Source organism: Lissotriton vulgaris, chromosome 3_2, assembly GCF_964263255.1.
Source record: "Lissotriton vulgaris chromosome 3_2, aLisVul1.2, whole genome shotgun sequence".
NCBI lineage: Eukaryota > Metazoa > Chordata > Amphibia > Caudata > Salamandridae > Lissotriton > Lissotriton vulgaris.
In genome coordinates, this window is record NC_141690.1 from 119,573,202 (window position 1) to 119,597,522 (window position 24,321).

At 47.3% G+C, this 24,321-nt stretch overlaps 1 protein-coding gene across 1 annotated transcript in view; it reads left to right on the forward strand.

Moving 5' to 3' along the window:
* The window catches only part of BOD1L1 (biorientation of chromosomes in cell division 1 like 1), a 449,046-nt gene that overhangs the window by 229,697 nt on the left and 195,028 nt on the right, over window positions 1-24,321 (forward strand). Inside the window, exon 12 of the mRNA XM_086964081.1 lies at window positions 13,203-13,272. Within this exon, the coding sequence (XP_086820207.1) occupies window positions 13,203-13,272 (70 nt within the window). The remainder of the gene's footprint in view (window positions 1-13,202; window positions 13,273-24,321) is intronic.

Genomic DNA, 24,321 nt, shown 5'->3' on the forward strand with positions numbered 1-24,321 from the left:
TCCCATGGATGGTTTGGTACCATGTTGGGGCGCAGCTGGAAGGGGAGGGAGGTGGGGAGGGGCGGGAGGCATGAGTTGGTGTTGTTATTGCCTCATGTTGGGGTGCGGGGGAGTTGGGGGGGGGGAGGGGGAGTTGTGTGTGAAGCAGCGCGTTCGAGACAGTTTACCCTTGCTGACACCCTGGCCCTGGGGTCCAGTACTCGATGATGCTCGTAAAATGCAATGGCAAGTACACTAGCTGATGCACGGGTGGCGCTGGGGTTACGGCGCTAACTTGGAATGTGAATGGTCTGGGTTCCAAAAGTCTGGTCACTGCTTATATTAAGAGCTTAACACCGGACATCATTTTCCTTCAGGAAACCCATCTGAGGGGGAACCACTGCGCATTTATAGCACGCGGGCAGTACATGGTTTTGGCACACGCAGGGTACACTATGGACTCCCGGGGAACCGCAGTTCTCATTAGGAAAACGGCGCCCTTTACAGTTACACGCACATGGATGGACCCACAGGGTACATATGCCGGGGTACAGGGAACATGGAGGAGGCGCAGATACACGTTGTTGTCAGTGTATGCTCCACCCAAATTGCAATCACGAACGATGCAGGAGATCACGAACATACTGCTAGACACGGCTCAGATAATGGGAGGGGATTTTAATGATGTGATGTGCACGACACGAGATCGATCTGGGACCCCTCACACCGTTGGTGCAGCGACAGCTCTGGCGCGTAGAATGGATACCATTGGTCTCACCGATGTATGGCAGTGGCTCTATCCCACACAGGAAGCGTACTCTTTCTACTCTGGGGCCCACAAAGTCTTCTCTAGGCTAGATTATATCTTCACCTCCAGACAGGAGCTCTCGGCGGGGGACTCAGCAGAGTATAGGGCAAGAGGAATTTCGGACCATTCCCCGCTGTTCGCACACATCGGGCGGGAAAGGGGAAGAGGGCAGGCACAGTGGCACATGTCATCATGGGATATGCAAACTCCAGAAATTCTATGGGGCATTAGGGCCGACATAAGAGTCTACATGGCAGAAAACGAGGGATCGGTGCAGTCCGGGGCTACACTATGGGAAGCCATGAAAGCCGTATTGAGGGACCGCTTCCAATCCAGGGTGGGGGAGGTCAGAAGGAAACGCACCGAGGCAATAGCAAATGAAGAGGCAAGCATTTTGGCTCAGGAGGCCGAATACCACAGAATGAAGGGGGAGGCACGCCTTAGGAAGCTGCTGGATACTCAAAGGGTATACAGGGAGCTTGTCACGGACGAAGCACGTACACAAGCGCTGGCTACCCTCCATCGACTCTATGATGTCGGTGACAAATCCGGTAAACTCATGGCATGGCTGAGTAGGCGGGAGCGAGCGGCCAGGTGGGTAGATCAGATCGAGCTCCCCAGCGGTACACGGGTGTCATCGGATGACGCCATAGCAGGCGCATTTGCCACCTACTTTGAGGACTTTTACAGGGCTAGGGACCTGGGGGACTGCGAAGTAGTGCAGTCATACTTGAGCGAAATGGAAGTCCCGCAAGTAACTGCCGACGATAATGAGGCCCTGGAAGCCGACCTGTCACTAGATGAAATCGCGAAGGCGGTGGCTGCGCTGAAACCGGGGAAATCCCCGGGACCCAATGGCTTCCCGGCGGAGTTCTTCAAACGGACGGCGGACCTCCTCTCGCGACACTTGAAGTCGCTCTACACTGATGCGTATAACTCAGGGAGTCTCCCGCCGAACCTGGTCCTAGCCACCATTGTCCCGATACACAAGGAGGGCAAGCCCAGGGAAGATTGTTCCTCCTACCGCCCGATCTCCCTTCTAAATATCGAGACTAAAATTCTGGCCACTATCCTGGCGAAGCGTCTGCGGCAGGTCATCACGGAACTGGTGCATCCGGACCAGTCCGGCTTCCTGGGGGGGCCACCAAACTTAATTTACGGCGTACTCACAACTGGCTTCAAGAGGTGTATGAGAGGAGTGAACCGCACTGGTTCCTCTCCCTGGACGCAGAGAAGGCATTCGATGCAGTCCACTGGCCCTTCCTGATGGGGACCCTTGAACGTTTTGGGTTTGGCCCTAAATTCCTGCACTGGGTGCGGCTTCTGTATTCGAATCCTAGAGCACGAGTACGGATCAACGGGTGAATGTCACGAGAATTCCCGATAGAGAAGGGGACCCGCCAGGGGTGCCCGCTGTCCCCGCTCCTCTTTACCCTCACGATCGAGATCCTCGTGATCCGTATCCGACAAAATCAGGCCATAACTGGATTTCATTGGGGGGACTCGGACACGAACCAGGAGAAGATTTCTTTATATGCAGATGATGTGTTGTTGTACGTGACGAAGCCGGATAGGACAATCCTGGCCCTATTCCAGGAACTAGGTGACTTTGGGGCAGTAGCAGGACACACTATAAACTGGCACAAATCGGTCCTCTATGACCCACAGGGGGTGGCACGGGGGGAGTGCCTACCTGATTTGCTCATACACACTACGGATGGTTTTCGGTACTTGGGGGTCTTTATCACCCTGGATAGGCAACGCTCCTACACAGAAAATGTCAATAGAGTACTGGTGGCAGCGAAGGCGGAGATGGACAGGTGGAGGCCGCTCCCGCTCACCATATTGGGCCGTGCTGCCCTTTATAAAATGATCCTGCTACCGAAATTCCTGTACGCACTCCAAAATGAGTATTATCCCCTGCCGACCACGACCGTGAACAAAATCCATGCCGATCTCCGCACCATCTTGTGGCTGGGGAAGCAGCCCCGAGTGGCACTCACAACTTTACAGCGCCACCAATACAGCGGGGGAATCTTGCTTGCTAACCTAGAGGCCTACTACTGGGCAGAGCACCTTACCCCGATCATTGATTGGATACACGCCCCAGCAGATCACCCTACTTATACACTAGAGAGATCCAAATGGGCGAACACGACGGTGCTGCATTTCCTGTATGGGGGAAAGGGGGGCCGTCAGCTCCTTCCGACGACCAGGATTACCTTGTCCGCGTGGCGCAGAGCAACCGTGAGAATGGGCTGGCATGAGAGGCCCACCCGCCAAACACCACTATGGTCTTGTAAATGGCTGGCTGAGCTGAACAAACTGAGAGGCTTTCACAGGTGAGACGATATCGGCATCTCCACAGTGGGGGATGTGATCGCAAGGGGGGAACTGAAAACTTTCCAGGCATTACAGCACGATTTTGGCCTTCTGAAAACCCAATACTACAAATACTTACAGTTTCGACATGCATGGGGGGCACAGAACATATCACTCACCGACATACCACAGTATGCACCATTAGAGGGCCGACTATTGCAGGAACAGATACAGAGGGGGGCGGTGTCTATGACATACAAAACACTGACGAATAACATGTTGGGTGATCTACAGGCCCTGAGGGAGAGGTGGGAGGCGGATGTGGGCACCCTGGAGAACCTGGACTGGGAACTCATCCTCATGCACCCGCGAGAAGTAGCCATAAAATCGAGGCTCCGTCTCATACAGTTTAAAGTTCTTCATCGGGCGTATTTTGACAGGGTGAGACTCTTTCGAATGGGGAGGATTGCCGACACAACATGCCTACGATGCCACCACCACACAGGCGATTTCTTCCATATCATTTGGGGGTGTACAGTGATTCAAGAATACTGGGAGGAAGTCTTCAGTGAATTGGGTGAGGTACTGGAGGTAGAGGTGCCTAGGGACCCCAAACTGGCACTTTTGGGCATGACCACAGAGGTGGACCTCACACGCCCCCTGCTCATTTTCCTGTTGCTGGCTCTGGTAGTCGCGAAGAGGGACATAGCGAGACTTTGGGGGGCGCCCGGAAAACCTGATTTGGAAGAATGGAGAAGGGGATTAGATTTGTACATGGCAGCTGAAAGGGTTACCTACAAAGCTAGAGGATGCCCTCGAAAATTCCGCAAAATATGGGCCAAGTGGAGGCACTACCATGGGTTAGAGTAGGAGGTCAGGGACTGTCAGGTTTGGAGGGTGGAATGCTGGGTGGGGCGTCGGGAGGTACATTTGTTACTGATCCATGTATAGCGATTCTCTGGGGGTTCAGTCCACAGGGTTGACTACACCGAATGCTACATAGCAATGGAGGGATGAGATGGACTCGGGGGTCGGGGGGCGGCTGGGTAGGGTGACACGCTGCTTGGGGGGGTTCCAATGGTGTTCCACAATTGACATCTTGTCTTGCAGTTTAGGGGGGGGGAGTTAAGGTATAAGATGCAAAAATAAGTTCAGCATGTTGACTACGATGTGTCCTTCCGATGTAAAAGTTGCGAATGTGGCGGCGAGGGCTGAATGTTGACGCTCCGCCGTGATGTCTTTATTTTGTGATTGTGATTCGTATGATGCAACAATAAAAAGAATTTATAAAAAAAAAAAAAAGTTTGGTGGAAATCCATTCAGCCGTTCGGGCTAAAAGTGAGGTCGACCGCCCTATGGAAATTAACATGGGGAAAACACGTTTTGGGACCCCCTTTTATCTCGGCCCCCGCTTGACGAATCCCCCCGAAACTTTCAGGGAAGGACCGGAGTTCCGCGAGGCAAATTTGAGGACATTTTCAGGCAGATTCGTCAACTGGCGCCAAAGTTATTCACAGTAGAATTTTGAGATTTTGCTTTGAAAAAAATCCTAACTATTACTACCTACTGGCGACCGCCAGTAGGTTATATATTTATATATATATATATATTTGTTTGTTTGTTTGTTTATAACATTTGCAGTATTTCATTTGCAGGAACGCCCATTGGGGCAAACCATCAAATGAAGATACTTGATCTCCATAATTACAAGCTCATTGGTTACTTATTAATGCGGTAAACATCATACTAGCAGAGTAACAAATCACAGCCTTTCTGAAGAGAGTATGCGATTCAGTAGTAGGCAGAACTTTCTGTGCGTAATATGCAGTAATGAATAATGGTTTTAAATGTATAAAAATGTATATGTTTAAATATCAGTAATATTGAATGAGGCAGATGTGAAATTGTATGCATTATGTTATAGCCAATTTCGGAGTAATTGACACAAGACTACAGATTCGTTGTCTTTGTCTACCGTTGAGTAGTTCTTTGCGTATCTTTGCAAAAACTACCAGTCTGTTATCTGTATCTATGCACTTTTAGTTTTTCACGTTCAAAATTGTGATGTTTAAAAATGTGGCGTGAATGCTCAATCAACATTGGTGAGCAAGGCAGGGATCTGCCGAAACGCGTCTGTCATATAATGAAAAGTAGACTGCAAGGAAATTGACAAGTCTGCTTTATTAGTCATCCAACTCTCCGAACTGTCATGGAACTGTCAACATTCTAAGGTGAGCTTCAGGGGACTAAACCAAAGGGAGGGAAAGGGATGGGGTGGATGGAACGTACCATTACAGATCTAGATTACAACACATCTCCCTTAATCACCATCAGAAAACACATTACACTTTGTAACTCTGTCAGAGCTCCAATATTGTCCATTCTCCAGGCGAACTACATTTTTAAATGTTTTGACTATCCTTCAGGGAGGATAGAATTTGCTCACATTTTGTGACCCTTGTACATTCCTTTTCACCTGCACCTTCTCCCCAACACTCCACCCAGGGGATTTTACACCATTCTTCTTATCATAACAGCTTTAGTATTTCTCCTGGTGCAGTTTTACCCTCTCGCTAGCTACTTAAGGATTGTGGTTAGACGCCATCCCCCCCTCCCAACCAACCGGGGTGGAATTTGGTGCAGGGTTCTCTCCTTCTGAGGGACATAAAAGGGGAAATACCAGTTACTAGATTGGGGGTGGTGTGGTATGCCCATAGACAATCACGCAGGGATGATTCTATTTCCCACCTATTCATGGAGGCAAGCTGAATGTGTTCTTTAATGAGCCTATTAGCCCTTTCTACTAGTTCCTTGGCCTTTCGACAATATAGGGCTGTCCTTTTGTGCTTGATGTTCATCTTGGTTAGAAAGTCCATCATGAGCTGTGACTTAGACTGCACCTCATTGTCAGTGACTAGGGATGATGGTATTCCTTCTTTTGCAAAGACATCTTTTAGAAATTCGAGGACAACGCTTGTGTTTGTGTGATGGAAAAATGTGTACGAGACCCAATGCGAAGTGTAATAAACTAGGACTAGCATGAACCTCTTCTGGACTCCCAGGCTATCCGTGGGTCCTATGAAGTCCATAGCGAGTTTGCTCCATGGTTTGGAGGGTACTTCCACAGGTAATAAGGGTGCTTTCTTTATTGATTTGCTTTTGCCGCTTTTGGCACAACTAATACAATCTTTAACCAACTGCTCTACTATTGCATCCATTCTGGGGAACCAGAACTTCTCCCTCACTCTTTGTTTGGTGAGGCTGCGTCCTAAGTGCCCTTCATGAGCTAGTTCCACAATCTTCATCCTGAGGTTGCCTGGTGGTACGATCCTGTTCTGTCTGTATACTGGATTCCCTATGATGCTTAGCTCGTGGCGTTCTTCCCAAAAGTCCTTGAGGTGGTCTTGGAGTTCGCTGCACTTGCTGGGCCATCCTTCAGGGATGAGTTCTTTAACATGTTGCATGCTTTCATCTTCCTTCGTTCCTTTTTCCCATTCTTCCTCCATCAGGCGGGCTTATCCACCACCATGATGGGACTGTCTAACATTTCCTCAGGTTGTTCTCCCTCCAAGGGTGCCCTTGGCAGGTATTCCGCTATCTTGTTCTCGGTCCCAGGAACATATTCTACTTTGAAATTGAAGTTTTCCAGGCCTAAGATCCATTTCCCAATCCTTGGAGTGCAGTTTTCTGTTCCTTTTACTGTAAAAATGAACGTAAGTGCCTTATGATCAGTGCGGATCCTAAAATTCACTCCCCATAGAACAAATTTGAAATGCTTCACATTACAGTTATAGATTACAACAGTGTCCAATGAGAGCGGTTTGATAAAATAAACACCAGAAACATCGCACATGGCGTTGTCTTCCTTTTGTAAGGATCGTGTGGTATGTTAAGGATTTTGCTACAGAAACCCTGTGAGGACGCGCCCTTCGATCTGGAGCACAGCGAGCAAACTGCAGAAACCGACTGAGGAATATATATATATATATATATATATATATATATATATATATATATATATATATATATATATATTCACTGAAAAAACCATAGGTTTGACACCAGTTATAGTTAGCTGGAAATTTTACTGACCTAAAACCATTGAAATTCCCACGTTCTAGTTAGTTGGACTCACTATAACTTGCGCGCCTGCAATACACTGCTGATGACGTCACATATTACATCGCGCACCGGTTAGCGTCCCGTTAGCGCTATTGCCGCGAACGAAAACATCATCGTGACGTACCGCGTAGCCGCGTCAGCGTGATATGCACGGCGTAAGCGCACCCGGAAGCACTCGAGCGAATACGATCGCGCAAATTAAACATCCGACTCGCTTACGCGACGCGACCCGGGGCGCGCCCCCGGGGCCGCGTCGCATGAGCGCGTCGGGTCATGTGACCTGAAAATAACACTTTTCATTGGTTCAGGACAGTTTTTTTCTCCAAATGATGAAAGACCCCACCTTTTTTTCCTTATTCTGACTTTATCCTTTGACTGAGGAAGACCTGTTTCAACATCTTTTGTACTTTAAAATGGCTACAGTAGCAGCCTGTTCAGAGGGGCAGTACTGGACACTACAGTGAGTCTTGCCTCCCAGCCTCCACAGAGGATTCAGGACTTCCAGACTGTATTTCCACTGTTTCAGAATGGAAAGTTTTTTCCAGTCCTGAAGGTCTTGCGTCTGCTAGGTCTGATTGCTTCCTGTATTTTGTTAGTCAGCCATGTACGCTGGCATATGTGTGCCCTCCAGTGGTGCCTCCGCAGGCAGTGGTTTCAACACAACCGAGATCTCAAGGAGTTGGTCAGATTCTCCAGAGACACTGCAGCAGTGGAGTGTCCCTGGCAATCTGTTTTAAGCCATTTCACCCTCTTTCTTCAGTTACCACAGTGATAACGGATGCCTTCACTCTAGGGTAGGGAGCTCATCTGAGGTACCTCGAGGTCAAAGGTCCTTGGTCTCCAGAGGAAAGATTGTTTAATATCAATCTTTTGAAATTGTAGGCGTAAAGTTTGGCTCTCAAGGCCTACCTTCCCACCACGGTCAGTTAGCTCAGATCTTAACAGACAATACTACCACAATGTGGTGCATCAACAAACAAGGAGGAGTAGGGTTGTATCTTCTCTGCAGAGAAGCTCTGCGACTCTGGTCCTGAACTCAGGAGCATCAGATTTGCATATTCGCAAATCATCCTGCCGGAGTACTGAATGTGCGTGCAGACAGTCTTAGTTGGTAATTTTCGACCGATCACTTGTGGCATCTCCATCCAGAGGTGGTACTTCACATTTTCAGGATGTGGGGGATTTCCTCGGTTGGACCTGTTTGCCACTCATGAGAACGCACACGGCCTGTCATTCTGCGATCTCCAGTATCCGACGCAGGGAGCGTTAGAGGGACGCGTTTCTGTTAGATCGGGGTTCACAGCTTGTTTATGCGTTTCCCCCCTTACCCTTGATTCCTTGAGGGCAATCAAGTCCTATTGATTGCCCTGGATTGGCCACGAAGGGTGTGGTACACAGACATTCTTCACCTCTCATTGTACCCTCCGCTCCATCTCCCTCTCAGGGCAGACCTCCTCTCGCCATCTCATGGGCCGGTTTAACACCCCCACTTCCAGAGCCTGCACCTTCATGCCTGGAGATTGAATGGGGCAACCTGAGTTCTTTCTCTCTTCCATCTGAGAAGTTGGACGTTATTTTATTTACCAGAAGGCACTCCACCAAATCTGTTTATGATGGTAGGTGGGCAAGATGTGTGAAATGGTGAGGAGAGAAGTCAGTTGACCCCTTGAAAGCCCATTTATCTGATGTCCTGAGTTTTTCTCTTTCCTTGGTGCAACAAGACGAAGCTCTGGCAACTGTTGAAGGTTACTTATCGCCTTGTCGGCATTTTTGTTTTTCAGATCAACCCTCATTGTTTAAATCTCCCATAGTTATGAGATTCATTAAGGGTCACACTAATAGGTTTCGTCCCCCTCCTTTTATTAACACCTTAGCTGCGTGTAAACATTTCTCCCCAGTGCTGCGCTGTCCATTAGAACTAGTGCTGAATGGACGTTCAATGGTCGTGCGCAGCACTGGGGAGGTAGCGCTGCTGACGACCATTGGCCGTCAGCAGCACTTAAGGGGCTATGCATCATTGGGATCTTAATCTAGTTCTTACGTTTTGATGGGTTCGCCTTTTGAACCCTTGCATAGTTGCCCTTTAAGGTTTCTCATATTCAAGACTATATTTTTAGTTTAATTACATTGGCTAGGGGGATGAATGAATTGCAGGCTCTTCGCTCCAAACCTACTTTTACATCTTTCCATGCGGTTAAGATGGTTTATAGGACCAGAGCTGCTTTCTTGCCTGAGGTTGGCATTCCATTCCACTTGGGTCAGTCCATTACCCTGCCTACTTTCTACCCTCCCCTTCGTACTTCTAAGAAGGAGAAGAGACTTCACCGTTTGGACCCCAAGAGTGCAGTGAACTTTTACTTGAATAGAACCTATGAATTCAGACTGGATGACCAGCTCTTCATCGGATATGTGGGCAAGAAGAAGGGCAAGGCTGTCCACAAACGAACGCTGTCCAGCTGGATCATCCTGTGCATCAAGATTGATAGCTGTGTCATGGCCAAGAAAGAGCCTACTGAAGGTATTCGTGCTCATTCTACCAGAGCTAAATTCTCCTCTTCGACTTTGGCTAGAGATGTCGCTGTGGTTGACTTATGCCAAGTGGCCACTTGAGCCTCCCTCCACACTTTTGCAAAGCATTATTGCTTGGATTCGGAAGTGAGGAGGGACAGCCATTTTGCTCAATCTGTGTTACAGGATTTTTTGGTGCAGGCAGGCACTCTCCTCCGAATTCGGGACTGCTTGGGGATTCAAATCAAAAGGTGAGGAATCTACAGGTAGGTGTATCGATCTGAAGAACAAGTTACTTACCTTCGGTAATGCTTTTTCTGGTGGATACAGTATCTGCCTGTGGATTCCTCACTGATCCACCCTCCTCCTCATTGTGTGTCAGTTATACCAAATTCGAAAAAGATTTGTTTTAAATTGTATTATCTTTTCTACAAGTTTTGTGTGATTTTCTGCCTAACCCTTCATTGCCAGCCCCCTGTACCATGCTGTTTTTTTTATACTATTTCGGGTAGTTCACGCTTAGGCCCCCATAACGTTTTGTCCACATAAGGTATCCACAGCAATTTTTAAATTTTAAACATCTATTTATTAGGTTTTTTATGAAGACAGATCGACAATAAACACAGTAACCTAGGTGGTCAGACATAACTTGCTGCTGCTCAGTGCCGTCATGTAAATGCTCTATTTTACACATAGTAAACAGGTTTGTAGTTTCTTCTCTTCACATCTAAATAAACTTACGTATATTCTTGTTATTACAATTACAGTTAAATGTCCAGCATTTCGCCTCTCTCCCCTTATTGCACATTCTGGTGCAGGTTGTTGTTGATCTTGTTTATGCTCTAGGGGCCATTGTCTCCAGTAGCTCGTGCCCCCATTCCACTGCTCCAATATCCTCTCCCGCTTGCAATGATTCTTTTTGTGTGTACTTCCCGGAGCTATCCTGATCTGATTGGTGTTCCATCATTTAGATTCCTTACCATAGAATTACCCCGAGGCGTCAGACTGGATCCGGAATTTTTTTTCGTCCGCAATACCCCTGCACGTCGAAAGGTGGCGTCGGTTGGCTCCGCTTTCGTCGTTGGCGTCATGGTCGCTGGGATGACGTCGCAGTAGCTACTTAGACGCCGCCCTTGCACGCTGATGTTAGTTCTTTCTTTTTCCGCGCCAGCCAGCGCAGATCCGGAGAGAGCGGTACCTCCAGTCACTTTTTGACTGACTTTTTGGCAAATTTTGTTGACACTGTTTTTGAGTTTTCGACTCCTGGTGCACGTCAGGTAGGCCCGGTTTCAAAGCTTGCGCCTCCTGCAGCCGGCTGATATTGGTAATGGATCCGCACCGCGGAATGCGGGGGGTCGACTCAGAGTTTCCCTCCATTCCCAGGACCCGGAGCAACCCCTGCCCAGCTAAGCACCTTTAACTGACCGATGTATGCCATCTTTGGGCAACCCGACTTCGCCTGCACGCCTTTGTGCCCTGCGGACTCAGCTGGGGGCCCTGGGCTTTCATCACCGGCGGCTTCGGCCCCTGCACCGCTGGGCCCCCTTGGATCCAGGCCTGGATCCGGATCCGGATCGGTGCCGGCAGACCTGATTACACCTCCCCTGGCGCCGATTCCACAGGCACCACGAACGCGACCGACACCAGATCCGACGCTGATGGGTACCTTTATGCCCTTGTTCTACCCAAGTGCTCCAATCAGGCCAGATTGGCACCCAGAGGAGGGTGAGGAGGAATGGGAGGGGTCTGGAGAATGACTGACCAGTTGGAGTATGACCCAGCCTGTAGAGGGGAACTGGGGAAGCCAGTGGTCTAGATACTTCCCCAGACCTAGGCATGTGGTCTCCTCGTACCGTGGCTACGGAGGAGGTAGCTTCTTATGCAGTGGTCTTGCGTAGGTTGGCCAAGGCTCTCAACCTCGAGCTACCTATGGTGGCAGTCAGGACTGACTTCCTGACGGAGGTGCTTCAGCTAGCAGCGAGCTCTTCGGAGCCCCTGCTGCCGTTCATTGAAGTCCTAACCGACATCTTTTAGGGCACCTGGTAAAGGCTTGACACAGGTGCTCCTGTGGATAGGATGATTGCCTGACGCCCCAGGCCGAGGTGACCCCACTTTTCTCTCCCAACACCCCACCCCTGAGAGCTTGGTGGTCCAACCTTCCACATCCAAAGTCACATTCCTTAACGCACCACCTGGTAGGGAATCCAAAAAGCTGGACCACCTTGGGACGATGATGTTTTCTTCCTCCATCTTGGGCGCGCGGTCGGTAAACACTGCATGTCTGTTGGGCCGTTATACCCACTCTGTGTGAGATACGGTGACGCAAGTGCTGCCCCAGTGCTCGGAGGAGGCCCGGGCCATACTCTCCTGTGTAGTTGCTGAGGGGAGAGACGCAGCGAAGTTTACCATACGCTCCAATCACTGAATAGTCCCGCTCTTGTGCAGGACCCCTGGAGCACTTCTTAACCACATGACTGCTAAGGCAATTCCCCTCCTGTGCTGGAAGTTGCTATATTCCATAGATCATGACAAGCTCAGCTCGTCATGAGCACACGACCAGTGTACTGCATGACGAGCTGAGCTAGTCATGAGCAGCGAAGGGGTTAAATATATATCTTCTTAAGTGTAGAATTTCGCAATTCTTCACGAAGTCCTGCACCGACACATAAGAAAAAGTCAGATTATGCAGCCTATATACATAAGCTACAATGGTTGAATTCTTCATCATGAAGTCAAAAAAGGGCCAGCACGAAGCAATTGTATACAATTTCAAAATGTTTTTCTGATTCACATAAATCTCTCTCCCTCACAAACCTTTTTTTATGATAGAGATGAAGGCGAAGGAGGACAGAGTTGCCTCATATGGTGTCATTTTATGGCTAAAAAGATACTGCGCCTATAAGGACTGACTGTGCGTTTTTTTCTAAAATATATATTTTTTTTATTGAACATGATTGTGATTTAATGGTGTCTGTGTTTCCGAGACAAACTAATAAAACTGAAAGTGAACATAAGGATTGTAATTTGGACCAGACAGGTTCATCTCATCCAAGTTCTTACAAAATCCATCCTGCATTTATTTGATTTTGGTGCAACAAATGTTTTCTTTTTACAAGAATTAATAGTAGATTCTGTACTTTTGGGACCATCCTACAGATTTATAGAAACAACTGTTTAGTTCAGTTTCATTAAATTAATCAAAGTTGAAAAAAAAATAATTAAATGTATGTCCTATGGGATAGTACGATGCAAACCTAGCTCTAGAATCGCTATCGCCAACTATTAATAGATATTAACTTTCAGTACTTCTAGCCACTTTACTTCATCTTCTTTTCTAAAATCTACAATGTTTACCTTGACTTGCTGCATGCACTTTTCTGATTTTTTTTATTATAGTCCTTTTCAGGTAGAAATTGATGTACCTGTATATTAATGCTGTATTGTATCTATTTTTATTGTTTAGGAGATAGCTCAAGTTGAGAAAAGAAAAAGAGGAAGGCCTAAAAAGCAACCATTGCCTACCCAAGAAATTCGTGAGTACTGCTTGATTGAGATGGATAATATACATGTGTCTGGCGTATTCTTTGTTTTCATTTCAGTGTTCACTTTCCTGCTCTGTGGTCCAAGAAATAGTATGCTGGTTCACTTAAAGTAATTTGTTGGATCTACTCACCCTGTTTACGCATCTTTTACAGTGCATAGGATTTTAATATCATATGTTTGGGGTTTCAAATGTGGGCTATTCATGCTTTCCTTAATTTAAAGATGATAGCACCAGTTAATTACGTGAACTTAAGGAACTAGCATACTGAAAAGATGAGAACCAACATCTGACCCCTAACATGCCAGATGAGTGAAGTGAACTTAGGAGTCAATTTTTATATAAATGATAATAGGGCTTCCTACTCAAACCAGACAGATGTTGGTTCTCTTCACTCATTAGGCATGTTAGGGGTTTTCAAACAAAATAAACAAAGAAACTCCGCTACATCTGACCAGTTTGTCACATAGCTTGCCCTCTACATGGACAAGCTATGTCCATCTTTAACCTTAGTTTGTTGTAATCAATCAGTGGTGTCCAATAACGTGTTTACTCTCTAAATGACCTTTTGAGCTGTCAAACCTCACTTGTGAAGGCCTAATTGGCAGGTGGTTCATGTCCATTGTTGAATGAGTGGTCTTCGACATAGAAGTAAGAGCAAAGTCTACAATTTAAGAGCAGTACATCTGCTGTCTTAAAAATGGGTGTATTTGTAAGGAAGTTCCCATGTACTGAGTTAAATACATTGCCCCCTTTTAGTCTACTATTCATAAATATTGCTTTTGCATTAGAGCAAATTCTTTCAGATGTTTATAATTTCCCTTTACTTCCAAAAAATTATGGTCGATGGGTGAATGGAAAGACATAAACTTCATGGGAAACCAATCCCTGACTTTTCTTTGTTTGTACTTGAATCTTTAACGGAATTTAATGAATCGTTTATTGTTTAGTTAATTAAAACCTTAACAAGAATGCATCCAGTCTATGGCATACAAAATCAAATAGTACTATGTAGTAAAATATGATTTATGCAGAAACATGCCCAATAATTTACAAATAATGGATTATTTGAGGCATGTGTGCTGTAGATACACATGCTTTACATACTCCTGCCATCTAGTGTTTGGTCGAGATCTTTACAAGTTGTTTTTCTTCGAAGAAGTCTTTCCAGTCACGAGGTAAGGTGACTCCTCCTTTCAGTGATAATGCGCATGGGCATTGACTCCTCGGTTAGATTGTTTTGTTCTGCCATCGGTTTCAGACATGTATTGTTGCTCTCCAGTTCGAAACCCGTTCTTTGGGTTCACCTCGGTGCGCAATCCACTGTACCCTTGACGGTATTATTTCCGTAAGCGTTCGCCTGTTCTCCGCATATCAAATCGCTCGACAAACTTTTAATATTCGATCAATAACTTCGTGGGCAGCCGTCGGACCTAGCCGCGTCGGTCCAGCCTTCTGCTGATGGAACGGACTCTTTCCAATTTTGTTCTCTGTGCCATGCCAACTATCCTCGCATCGACTTAAATCAATTTTGTAACTTGTGCCTCTCTCCGGCACACAAGGAAGAAGTCTCCGACGCTTGTAAGTCGTTTCAGTCCAAGAAGACTCTACACAATCATCGGGCTCGACGACGAGAGCTGCTACGACATCCAACACACTCTGGATATCTTTGGGAAAGAATCCGACCAAGAAAAGATCGAAGCGGCCGCCCAGAGTACGATTGCGTGATCGACCTGGTGTTCGAAGATGTGCCTCCAGGGCAGGGTGCCGTGAGTACTAAAGACCCCTAGCCCTCTAAATTCTCTTCCAAAATGTACAAGTCTCCGGCACCACCTCTGCCTTCTGGCCAAGGTTGGCACCGAGACAATGTTTCCGATGACCCTGCATCGTAGCTCGGGACGAAACAACCTGTCAAGCCTTCCGGCTCGGGCCCAAGTCTGCCAAGATTACCTTTGTATCCAAAATTGTCGGTCTCCAAGGAAAAATCTGTTTTGGAGCCGAAACCCTCCGCTTCGAAACACAAACCTGTGTCGGAGCCAAAACCTTCAGCTCCGAAACACAAACATGCTTCAGAATCGAAAAAGTCCCCCACCAAAGTCAAGTCTATTTTGACTCTGAAATCTAAGGACACTGTTCCCGAGCCTCCAGATGTATTTAAAGCTAAATTGGATCCCAAACCGAAACAAACTCTTCATTTATCCTGACATATTTTAGCTAAAACTCCAGCAGAGCACAGGCTTCCTGCAGAGGGCACTTCCGATAAAATTCCCATAAAAAGAAAGGAGGACATGGCTACCAGCCCTGTTTATCCTGCTCCACAACCCTCTCCATTCCCACCTTCTTCTCCACAGCTAATAGAAGATCCTTTACACATAACTCCTCAGGGATCTCCACTGACAGATCCACTTGTAGATCATGGTGAAGATGATTCTCATTTGCCTGCAGATCCATGGAATGATTACACCATTGATCTTCCTGGAGACAATGAGTCAGACTTTTAGCCAGCTAAGCCATCACCACCAGATGTTAATATGGGCTATCAACAGCCCATTGCTAGAGCAATAGAATATCATTGGGTGCCATTACATAAAGAAACATTAGAAGTGGACTTTTCATTTGAAACACTTGAGTCCATACACAGGTCAAGTCAAACACTCTCTATGCTTAAAGGCATGATGAGGCATGTCGATGATATCTTTAAAGACCCTATCTGAAATAGACCGTTATAGATTCCTTACCTTAGAATTACCCCCAGGCTTCAGACTGGATCCGGAGAAACCTTTTCTTAGCAGTACCCCTGTGCGTCGGTAGGTGGCGTCGGTCGACTCTGCGTTCAGCGTCGTGGTTGCCGGGATGACGTTGCAATGTCCACTAACCCGCCGCCCCTGCGCGCTGACGTCAGTTCTTTCTTTTACCGCGCCAGCCAGGGCAGGTTCGGAGAGAGCATGCCCCTTAGTTACTTTTTGACTAAAACTTTTTCGACTTTTGTCTAAATCTTTTTCGATTCCTTAGACTCTTTGTGCACATAGGGATGTCCCATTGACGGACCGGCTTCAAGCCTAGTGACTTCTGTCACAAGCTGATGTCTGCCACTCGTTTTGGAAGTCTTTGCACTCCTCGGGCAAGTCGAAGCACAAGATAAGGTGAAGAAGCATCATCGCTCTTCACCTTCTCCCTGTTAGTCGGCCGACGCGGAACCAGATCGCCGTTGCTGTCCGGCTTCTGGGATGACTCTGTGCTTCCCTCTTTCCGGGAGCCGCAGCATCCCCTGCGTAGCTTCGAGCTTTCTACGAAGCGATACATAGCATCTTTGGGCAGCCCGACTCTGCCGGCGCGACTTCGAGCCCCGCAGATTCGGATAGGGTCCTAGCCCTCCGAACCCGGCGGCTTCGGCACCAGAGGGCCCCCGAGGATCTAGGCCTAGATCCGGATCGGTCGACTCCAAGGTACCCTCCCCGGCGCCGATTCCAATGGCGACGTCCCCGACACTGGTTGCTTCCCCATCCACCGTTGAACCCAGCCTCACCACTGAATTGGACACCGAGACAATGTTTCCGACTCCCTGCATCTCAGCTCAGGATGAAACAATCTGTCAAGCCTTCTGGCTCAGGCCCGGGTCTGCCAAGATTACCTTCTGATCCAAAATCATCAGGCTCCAAGGAAAAATCTGGTTCAGAGCCGAAACCACCCGCTTTGAAACACAAACCTGCGTCTGAGCCAACACCCTCAGCTCCGGAACACAAACATGCTTCGGACCAAAAATTCCACCACCAAAGTCAAGTCTATTTCGACTCTGAAATCTAAGGACACTGTTCCCGAGCCTCCAGATGTGTCTAAAGCTAAATTGGATCCCAAACAGAAACAAACTCTTCATTAATCCTGACGTATTTTATCTAAAACACCAGCAAAGCCATCACCACCAGATGTTAATATGGCCTATCAACAGCCCATTGCTAGAGCAGCAGAATATCTGTTGGACATGCCTTTTGATGGTCGTTGCTGGTTTGGCGACAAGGCGGACAATGCGCCCAAGCGTTTCAAGGACTCTTGGGCTACGGCCAGATCCTTGGGCCTTGCTGCCACCTCTTGCCCCATGCAGTCTGCCTTTTGCCCCTGCCCAGCTACCCAGCCTCTGCGCGGCTGGGGATGTGGGACCCAATGTCGTGGGGCTGGTGCCAGCGGGTGGGCCAGTCCACCAATGCCCCCCTGCAGCAGCCTCCAAACTTTCCTAGTCTAACTGTTTAGGGCCACCACTTGCCAGTGGGTGGCAGGATCCGTCATCATCATCCCACAATGGCGCAGCATCACGTCGGACAGGTGGGTTTTGCAGATAGTATGAAGGGGCTACTCCCTCTCCTTTGAGACTACCCCTCCCACATGACACCTACACTCCATTGCATGTCGGAGGATCATTGGTGGTGGTTGCAGCTCATCTGCGCAGATCAGGGGTTCCAGTCTTCCCCTATCTCGACGACTGGCTGTTGAAGGCGCGCTCGCCCCAGGCTGTCGTTTCCTACCTCTAGACTATGGCGGACCTCCTGCATTTGTTGAGTTTCACTATCAAAGTGCCAAAGGTGCTCCTGAATCCCTCTCAGAAGCTCCTTTTCATCAGAGCAGTTCTGGGCAAAACACTGTTTCGGGTCTATCCTCCGTAGCAGTGAGTCTAGGATATTCGGGCTTTGATACCGATGTTTCAGCCTCTGTCCTGGATTTTGGTGAGAATGACCCTGAGGCTGCTGGTCCTCATGGCCTCCTGCATCCTGCTGGTAGATCATGCCAGATGGCATATGCAGGCTCTGCAGGGGGACCTGAAGTTCTAGTGGGTGCCGCATCAGGGGAATCTTTCCTATGTTGTCCAGATCCCGTAGGGGACTGCAAGTCAGTTGCAGTGGTGGCTCACAAACCAGGATTGGATCAGCGGTAGATCCCTCTCCCTTCCCCAACCATAGTTCACAGTGGTGACTGATGCGTCACTTCTGGGAAAGGGTGGGCAAATGGGGGAGCGGAGATCAGAGCCTCAACATCAATCTTCTGGAGCTCTGGGTGATTCGTTTTACGCTAAAGGCATTCTATCCCTCTGTCAAAGGAAGAGTAGTGCAGATGTTCACAGACCACACTACCTCCATGTGGTACTGCAACAAATGGGGCAAAGTGGGGTTGTGGACCCTATGTCAAGAGGCTCTTCGCCTTAGGACATGGCTGGAACATCAGGGCGTATCCCTGGTGGTTCAACACCTAGCAGGTTCCCTGAACGCCAGGACGTACGAACTTAGTCGCTGGTGCATGATGAATTACAAATGGCGACTTCACTCAGAGGTGGTACAAGGTATCTTTCAGCAGTGGGGAGAGCCTTGGTTAGATCTATTTGCCACTGAAGAGAAAGCGCAATGTCAGCAGTTCTGCACAGTTTCCAAGGCGGCACTCGCTCGGCAACGCCTTTCGTCGCAAGTGGAATTGCAGCCTCCTTTACGCCTTTCCGCCTGTACCACTTCTACCCAGAGTGCTGAAGAAGGTCAAGCGTAACCAGGCCCAAGTAATAGTTGTGGCTCTGGACTAGGCACAAAGTGTCTGGTACCCGAGCTCTTGAGCATGGTGATCGAACCTCCGATCAGACTGCCTCTTCAGGAGGATCTTCTGTTGCAGCAGCAGGGGATGGTCCTCTACCAGAACCTGTCCAGTCTCCACCTCCGTGCTTGGAGATTGAGCGGCGACAGTTGACAGCTTTTGACCTTCCTCCTGAAGTCTGTAATGTCATCTTGGCAGCCAGGCGTATCTCCACTTAAACGGTATACGTCTGTAGATGGAACAGTTTTGTGGCATGGTGCTCAGCAAAGGCTGTGGAACCCCTTTTTGCCCCTATTTAAGCGGTTCTCCTCTTCATTCTTTCTTTGGCCCAGCAGGGCTCTGCTCTGGGCACTCCGAAAGATTATCTTTGGGCTATTTCGGCCTTTGTTCACCTTCCTTATCAGCCTTCCTTTTCAAGCCCCTGATTGTTAACAGGTTTCTGAAGGGCATTACTCCTCTCTTTCCTCCTTCTCCTTTCGTAATGCCCCAGTGGGACTTGAACCTTGTGCTCACTTATTTTATGTGTGCACCCTTTGAGCCACTACAGAATTGCCCTCTTCGTCTCCTCACTTTGAAGACTGCTTTCTTGCTTGCCATCGCCTCTGCTCGCAGGGTGAGTGAGCTTCAAGCCTTATCTTCCAGGCCTCCCTTTCTTGCTGTCCATCAGGGCAAAGTAGTCCTCCGCACCAGGCCCTCTTTTCTGCCCAAAGTGGTTACCTCTTTCCAAGTTGGTCAGACCATCACATTACCCACCTTCTTCCCGCCTCTGCACCCTTCCAAAGAGGAGGAAAGACTCCACTGTCTGGGTCCAAAACGTGCTCTGTCTTTCTACATTGACTGCAAAAGATTATCAGGTGGACGATCAACTCTTTGTGGGTATGTGGGCACCAAGAAAGGTCGGGCAGTGCACAAACTTACCATCTCTCGATTGGTTGTCCTATGCATTAAGATCTGTTATTCTTTGCTAAAAAAGGACCTCCAGTCGGACTGCACGTCCACTCTACCAGTGCGACGGCAGCTACTACTGCTATGGGACGTGGAGCTCCACTGGTTGACATCTGCCAGGCAGCCACGTGGGCATCCCTGCACACCTTTACAAAACATTACTGCCTGGACAGCCAAGTGTGAAGAGACTGCTTTTTCGGCCGTTCGGTTCTCCAGGACTTCCTGGTGTGAACTTGGTTCGCAGACCCACCTCCGGGCTTGGTGTTGCTGAGGTATCTCTTCTAAGGTAAGGCATCTATAACTGTGGTCTCTTTCAGATGAACAAGTTACTTACCTTCCGTAACGATCACATTAGCAGTTCTAGATTCCTTACCGACCCTCCCAGCCCCCCCCGTTCTGTTAACTGACTGCTAGGGATAGGGACTCCTTTACAGGGCCCTAGTCCTGTGCACCAGGGGTCAGTGCTTTGCATGGCGCTGCGCTTCTGGTGTGGAAAGTTGTGTCAGAACTAACAGTGCACAGGGGCGGTGTCTAAGTGGACAACGCAACGTCAACCCGGTGACCACGACGCCGACGACTAACGCGGAGTTGACCGACGCCACCTACCGACGCATAGGGGTACTGCCAAGAAAACATTTGTCCAGATCCAGTCTGATGCCTGGGGGTAATTCTAAGGTAAGGAATCTATAACTACTAATGTCTCTTACAGGGACATTGTTACCAAAAGTAAGTAACTTGTTCGTCAGAGCACGTATTTTAACTTCAAGGGTAGATAAGAAATATAAACCCTCACCATCAGATCCTGTGTTTATTACGGATCAATTACCCCTTGACTCCCTAGTAGTGTCCAATGCTTGCAAAATAGCTAACCTGCAAACCTCTGGGGATGCACCTACCCCTGACAAAGAATCCAAACTTAGATGCCTCTGAAAAATGAGTAGCTGTTCAAGCCGCTAATCAATGGCAAACTGCAAACACACAGGGCCTACTCGCCAGGTACAACAGGACACATTGGGAAGAAATGGTGCAACTGCTCCAATATCTCCCAGATGAACACAGAAATAAGGGACAGAAAGGTAGTTGAAGAGGGGAAACTGCTATCTAACTCATTACTAGGATGTAGTTTAGAGGCATCCAACACTGCAGCTAGATAAATCAATACCAGAATTCTCCTTAGGAGACCTGCATGGCTTGGAATCTCAGGGTTTAAGCACAAGGTTTAACACTACATTTGGAAAACCCCTTTGTTAAGAAACACCTGTTTGGTCCTGTAGTTGATCAATCCTTAAAAAAAAAAATGAAAAAAGACACTGAAGTGGCAACATTCATGGGAGCGCTCCAGTCTCCATCTAATAGAGGCTCCTTTCGCCACTCATTACACAGAGGAGGGTCTATAACAATATCCTCAGACCGAAATGCTTCCTCTTACAACAGCAACAGTCAATCCTTTCCCTCTAGAGGTTTATACAGAGGAAACAATTCCAAAGGCAGGGGTAAAGGCGCCACACCACATACCGTCCCTTCCCCTAGTAAACAGTGACTTGCCCACACTTCCCCCGATCACTCAACACCTTTCAGGGGAAGACTTAAAAAGTTTCTCCCCATTTGGTAATCTATAATAGCCGACAAATGGGTGCTAGACCTTATCCAACATGGTTATTGCTTGGAGCTCACCTCCAATCCACCAAATATTCCACCTCGTTTTAACAAATTGTCGTCAGACCACACGCAGTTACTCAAACAAGAGGTGCAATCTCTCTTGCAAAAAGGAGCCATGTAACCAGTTCATTACCAAGGTTTAGGGGTTTACTCTATTTATTTTCTGATTCCGAAAAAGGACGGTTCCTTAAGACCAGTTTTGGACCTCGGGGAGTTAAATCAATACATACTGTCGGAACATTTTGCATATGGTAACGCTTCAACAGGTTCTTCCCCTTCTACAGCAGGGCGTCTTTTTTTTTTTTTTTTTTTTGTCCACACCAGACTTAAGACACATAATTTCACATTCCTTTTCATCCAGCTCATCGCAAATATCTCAGATTTGTAATAGCAGGCAAACACTATCAATTCAAGGTGCTTCTGTTCTACGACTGCTTCCAGGGTATTTACAAAGTGCCTAGCAGTAGTTGCAGCTCATCTCAGAAACCAACAAATTCATGTTTTCCCCTACCTAGACGACTGGCAGACAAAAAGAGTCTACAACTCACTCAGACCACGCTACACCTACTACACCAACTGGGTTTCATGGTCAACATCAAAAGTCTCACCTACAGTCTTCACAGATAGTCTTATCTGGGAGCCACTCTCATTACTCACAAGGCTCAAGCCTTCCCCAATGTTGACAGAATTTCCAATATACAAACTCTAAAGCTGCAGTTCTAAACCAACCAAACTTTGCCAGCCAGAACTTTAATGCACCTACTAGGAATGATGACGTCATGTATTGCAACCGACTCTGTTCCATAAGGCGTGCTAACAGCAGACTCATCTCTCACCGTTTGGGGTGCTTATCTCCATCATTACACAATCGAAGGTCTCTGGGACGACAAACACAGATGTCTCCACATCAACTATCTCATCTCACAAGCAAAATTGCCCTAGTCTGCACAGACAACATGACAGCAATGTACTATAAACAAAAACAAGGGGGAACACACTCTCCAACTGTCACACCTGTCTCAGACAATTTGGAAATGGGCATTACATCACAAAATTCACCTTTTAGCAGAACACCTCCCTGGAGTGAACGATTAAATAGCTGACCTCAGCAGAAAGAGACAGCAAATACAAGAGTGGGAACTTCATCCCAAAATTCTCCTTCCATATTTTCAACAATGGGGACACCCACAAATAGATTTGTTCACAACAGTAGACAGCACACAATGCCCAAACTTCGCCTCTGGGTTCTCACACCCTTTCTCCAAGGATAATGCGCTGTAGATTAATTGGTCAGGAATACTTGCCTATGCTTTTCTGCCTCTCCGTTTCTGGTTCGGAAACTCAGGCAAACAGCTCCCACATGGGCCTGTCAACCGTGGTACACCACCCTGTTAGAGCTCTCTGTAGTTCCACATCAAAAGCTACATCTCACCTCCAGTCTCCTCACTGCGAACCATGAAGAAATCAAGCATCCACATCCCAAAGAGCTCAACTTAGCGATTTGGCTCTTGAAGTCATAGAGTTTGGTTATTTAAATTTACCACCGGACTAAATGAATATTCTAAAAGAAACAAGAAAACCTACTCCGAGAGTGCTATGCAGCAAATGGAAACAATTTGTGGTTTACTGCAATAACAACACAATTCTGCCTTTGTATGCTTCTGTTCAGAACATTGTCTGTTACCTTTTACACTTACAGCAAAGTTGTGTAGCTTACACATTTATCAGATTGTACCTTGCAGCAGTAACTGCGTATTTGCAAAACAGACAACATTTGTCTTTGTTCAGAGTTCATGTCATCAAAGCATTAATGGAATGTTTAAAAAGAGTTATACCACCAAGAATTCAAGTGTGGAATCTTAACATTGTACTTAAAAGACCTACGCGTCCACCCTTTGAATCACTACATAAGTGTCCTTCACAATTTCTCTCTTGGAAGGTTGTATTCCTTATTTCAAGCACTTCATTAAGGAGAGTTGGTGAGCTACAGGCATTAACTTTAGAAGAACCCTACTTTCAACTTCACAAAGATAGGGTAGTTCTTCAGCCCATCCCTGATTCCTTCCCAAAGTGGTTAATGCTTTCCATATTAACTAATCAGTTGAGTTACCTGTGTTCTTTCCTCAACCTGATTCAGTAGCAGAACGAGCTCTTCACACGCTTGATGTTAAAAGAGTTTTATTGTATTACATCGAAAAACTAAAGATTTTCGTAAAACAAAGCAAATGTTTGTTTCATTTATATCAACTCACAAGGGCAATCCTATTTCTAAATCCAAAATTTCAAGATGGATTGTTAAGTGCATTCAAACTTGCTATGCAAAAGCTAAAAGAACTTTATCTATACCCCCTAGAGCGCATTCCACTCACAAAATAGGGGCATCCATGACCTTTTTAGTTAACATTGCTATAACTGGAGACTGTCTTTCCATTTCCCGTTGAAGGATCGATTTCCTTCCTTATTTAGTGTGGGGTGCCCTCTTCTTCTTTTTGGTGTAACCCTTCTTTTGTCCCCGGAAAAAGGCCTGTTCCACCACAAATCGGTTGGTGTCTACCCAGTTTTTTTTTAATTTTGTAAAGCAGCAACATAGTCTACACCACAAACATTTACCAAACATTATTGTGTGGATGTCCTACCACGCCAACAAGCTAATGTAGGACAAGCAGTGCTAAAAACACTTTTTCAGACAACTGTAACATCTACTGGTTAGCCGCCGCTTTTGGAGAATACTGCTATATAGTCTATGCAAAGCATGTGTATCTACAGCGCACATACCTCAAACTGATTGTTATTTAGCCAGTAAGCATCTGTTACTGGCATGTAGAGCTGCAGATTCACATGCACACACCCACCTCCCCGGGCACCTGTATTT